The sequence below is a fragment of the Cannabis sativa genome, chromosome 9, assembly GCF_029168945.1.
Source record: "Cannabis sativa cultivar Pink pepper isolate KNU-18-1 chromosome 9, ASM2916894v1, whole genome shotgun sequence".
NCBI classification, from domain to species: Eukaryota; Viridiplantae; Streptophyta; class Magnoliopsida; order Rosales; family Cannabaceae; genus Cannabis; species Cannabis sativa.
In genome coordinates, this window is record NC_083609.1 from 513,491 (window position 1) to 517,690 (window position 4,200).

At 25.4% G+C, this 4,200-nt stretch overlaps 1 protein-coding gene across 1 annotated transcript; it reads right to left on the minus strand.

Annotated features, from left to right (window-relative positions):
- Positions 1 to 3,048: 3,048 nt before the first annotated feature.
- Positions 3,049 to 3,962, minus strand: LOC115723050 (ethylene-responsive transcription factor 1B). The gene has a single exon (XM_030652454.2). The coding sequence runs from the start codon at positions 3,890 to 3,892 to the stop codon at positions 3,263 to 3,265; it is 630 nt and encodes a 209-aa protein (XP_030508314.1). The 5' UTR covers positions 3,893 to 3,962; the 3' UTR covers positions 3,049 to 3,262.
- Between the last annotated feature and the right edge of the window lie 238 nt (positions 3,963 to 4,200).

A 4,200-nucleotide genomic window follows, 5' to 3' on the forward strand; every position in this document is an offset into this window, starting at 1 on the left:
TAAATAATTGATTAGTTACAAACAATGACATATATATATATATATTCATATTAATATGTAATTAGTGTTTTTTGTGTAAAATAGTTATATAGAAGAGTGCCTATCATACACTTTTTAATTTATTTTTGTTAAAAAATAAATAAAATCATGTTTTTTTTTCGTTATGTCAGCTTCTAAGCATACAACAATATAATAAACGATTTTTTATTGTTTTTTTTCCCTGATAATTTAAAAATTAATTAAACAAATCGAATACATAGATATAATATTTGAAAAAAAAAATAGTCAAGTATAATTGAATGCATTTAACTGGTTTTGGTTCTGAAAAAGTGACCAAGTTCACTTGATCCATATGTTAATGAAAAATCCATTTACTAATAAAATAATATATAAGTAAATCATTATATACCATTGTTAATTAATTTAATCCTTAATTCGTTCCACGTGGCATTTAATTAAGCTTCCTCTGGTGATTATATATATAAACTATTTGATCACTTTGTAATAATTTTTCATTTTTAAAATGATAATTCCAATTTGATTTATTTAATTGGAATCTGACCACCACCCTGCATTGATTGTTATTTTTTATTTATATATACACAGAAAAATATCACGTGACGTCCTTTATTAAGTATCCATATTAATCAACCACCAAACTTCATATGATTATTAATATTTTTAGCATGAAAAATAATTTAATTATTATATATTAACAATTATTGTAATTATTATGAATATGATAAAACCAACATTGCAGCCACATATATTATACACATGTACATATATGTAATTATTTAATTAAGACTATTTATAAATTTTAAGAAAATTTAAATATAATGACGAAAATAAAATTTAATTCCTGTTACTTAATATGCGCATAAAAGAAAACAGTAACGTGTACACAATATGTAAATTTTATTTTTAGTATTATAAAATATTTAAAATGTTTTGAAAATTTACAAGGGATTCTAAATAATATAATATATACAATCATACAAAAAATTAAATATGTATCGAAACAGATCAAGGATTAAACACTCTTTTAAACTGAAAAATGTATTGTATACTTATCCTATATTATATATTTTTAACGTATATATTAGAACGTTGTTGTAGTATACTTTAAATTACATGCACGTGTTGAAACTTTCTCAATTATTTATTTCGTAAAAATTGAAAGAACTAGACCAACGACCATGAATCACTAATTAATGATAATATAACTTTTATATTCATTTGGTTTATTCGGAAAAAAAAAAAAGAGAAATTAACTTTATTTATATATGTAAAAAAAATGTTGACAATTATTATTATTATATTATTTGAAGAAAAACACTACCGTATTCGAAATTTTTCATTCAATTAATGTAGGGTTTTAATCTTAAGTTTTGGATCACTTAAAATAATAAAAAAGCATTAATCATAAGGTGTTAATGATATCATTATTATAATAATACATAATTAAGTGTACTTATATATATTGTGATGTGGTAAAAAAATTACATAGTAAAAATTATATATATTTTAATTTAAAAATAGTAAAAAAAATCACGATTATAATTTTTATTTAAAGTAAATATAAATATTTTTGAGAAATTTAACAACAAGAAAATGACATAAAAGTAAAAATATTTAAAATTATGTACAACCATAATTTTATTTATTTTTGTTATTATTAATTTTTTTTTTGTATATTTTTAAAATAATCTTAATATTTTTTATAACAATTTAGTCCCTCACAAAATAAAAACTAGTGTATTAGTGCTTATATATAATAATTCTCTAAATATTGGAAGGTGACATATTTGCATAGGTTACCCGTGTCCGGTGGCCACTAACACAATACTTTTATATATAAAATAAAAAAAATATTTATATATTTTTTATATACACAAAATCTAATAAGTATAAATTATATATATAATAATAGTGGATGGATCATTTGGTAGCTTTATAAGAATAAAAAAATTAAGGATAATTAATGAAGATTATATTAAACATAATGGCTCACGTAAGGTAAATTAATTAATTAATTAATTTTTATGATAATTGTATATATTCATCTAATTACAATGAACTAGATTAGACTGGTCATAAGTAGTAGATATTTAGTCAATAAATTACAAAGACCAAAATAAGAATAGGTTCACTTGGTTTGAACTTGGACTATGTACTATTGTGTTCAAATCAATTAAATTAATATTTTAATTTTTATTCATTTATATTATATTTATAATAATCTATTATTAATTAATAATCCGAATCTTTTTATTTGTTCTTTTGTGCATGTGTTGTGGAAGGGTATCTTTGTCATTTACTACTAAGCAAGTTTTGATTTTTCTTTTCCCATTATAGAACTAATAGCTATATACTATTATAGTACCTTCCAAATATGGACACTAATTGCTAATTTAATCACAATTAATATTTAAAACAAAGGGTTTTGTTTCTAAATTATGGTCATAATAAATTAAAAAAAAAAACAAATCTATGGAAAAATAATAATATGCTTATTTATTTTTGCATGATAATGAAATGATTTCAACACTAGTCCCATCAATCTTAAATTTTATATTATTTTTAACTACGAGCAAAAATCGAGCTTTGAGATGAGATTAAATGAGTCTTATAAAAAAATTATAAATAAATGTAGAGTTTTTAAAAATTATTAATTTTTTTTTTTTGAGTTGGGTGGACCTTAAGTGCGGACTTAGCCCGCCTTAACTGAAATCCAAACTAGAAAGTAGTTGTAATCATATAACCACTTTAACTATTTTTTACTTCTTCTTCTAAAACTTCACTTAAGAGGTCTAAGACCCTTATTAGGAAGCCAAACCAAGAACAATCCACAAGTAAAGTTTGAATTTTTAGACATAATATTATCCACAAGGATATGATTTAGGTGACAATTTTTGTTTGTTTGTATATAGACACAAAAATATAAAATTAATATTAGTATATTTTACTCAATGGAATATTCTCTTCGTCCTTAATTTATTACCTAATCACTAAAATATATAATTAACTATTCACTACACACGAGTCAAAACATAATAGCTCGTATAATTTAATAATTAATTAATTTAAATAGATAGATAGATACATGTACAAGAAAAAAAATCCAAATTGGATTGATTTTACAGATTTTTCAAACATCTCAGTTTCAACAAAAATCTAACTGAAAAAAAAAAAAAAACAGATTTATAATCTTTGATCAAAATCAAAGTACTATATAATTTTTTTGGATTAATATTTTTGTTTAAATTGAATTATTTAAAAGCTGTTCTAAATAGTCTGCTCCTAAATCTTCAAAAACCACCACGTTTTCTATTCTCAAATCCCTTTCTTTGCTTTTCTTGTTCACAATTTTTCTTCTCATTGAATGTTTTCTTTTGAGTGCCACCACCGGCGAACACCCGTCATCACCGCCACCACCACCGCCGCCATTCAGCTCGCGAAGAGACTCTCTAACCGTTTCAACGGGAAAATTGAGTATAGCTGCGGGTCCACGCATCGAAAAAGCAGCTTGATCATAGGCTAAAGCTGCATCTTCAGCACTATCAAATGTTCCAAGCCAAACTCTAATTCCATGTCGGGTTGAATCCCTAATTTCGGCCGCGAATTTCCCCCACGGCCTTTTCCGAACGCCTCGGTACGACTTCTCCTTCCTAGAATTCACTTCGTCTTCCTTAGTTGGACTCTCTATTGCTTTGTATGTTTCTTGACTTGTGTTGGAAAGTAAACCATAGAGAAGCATTTCTTCGGAATCATTTTCGTTGAAAGGGAGAGAATTTTCGGTTGAATCCCAACCGAAAGGCGGTTCGGGTGAACCGAAGGAAGATTCCGGCGATAAATCGGAAGATTTAGAGGTGAAGAAAGAGGACTCCATTTTTTTCTCTTCAATAAAATTTACTCTGTTTTTTCAGGTTGCTCTGTTTTTTTGAGTAAGCAAAATTTGGATGCTCTGCCTTTAAATATTTATACTAAAAAAATAAGAGAGGGGTAAAATTGGAATTTTAGAGAGTTAAAGAAGGGTAAAACGGTAAAAGCCGCCGGGGTGTGGTGGCTATATTATATAAATAAATATATTTGGTGGGGTCCATTTGCAATTTGACAAAAATAAGGATAATTTCAACACATGGGTCAATTGAAAGGCTTGAAAGAGAATGGTAAGGCGGCCAGGTCAGACTGCCAAAT

What these genes read in the sequence shown, in the direction of transcription:
- LOC115723050 (XM_030652454.2), bottom strand. Translation starts at nt 3,892, where the DNA reads ATGGAGTCCTCTTTCTTCACCTCTAAATCTTCCGATTTATCGCCGGAA.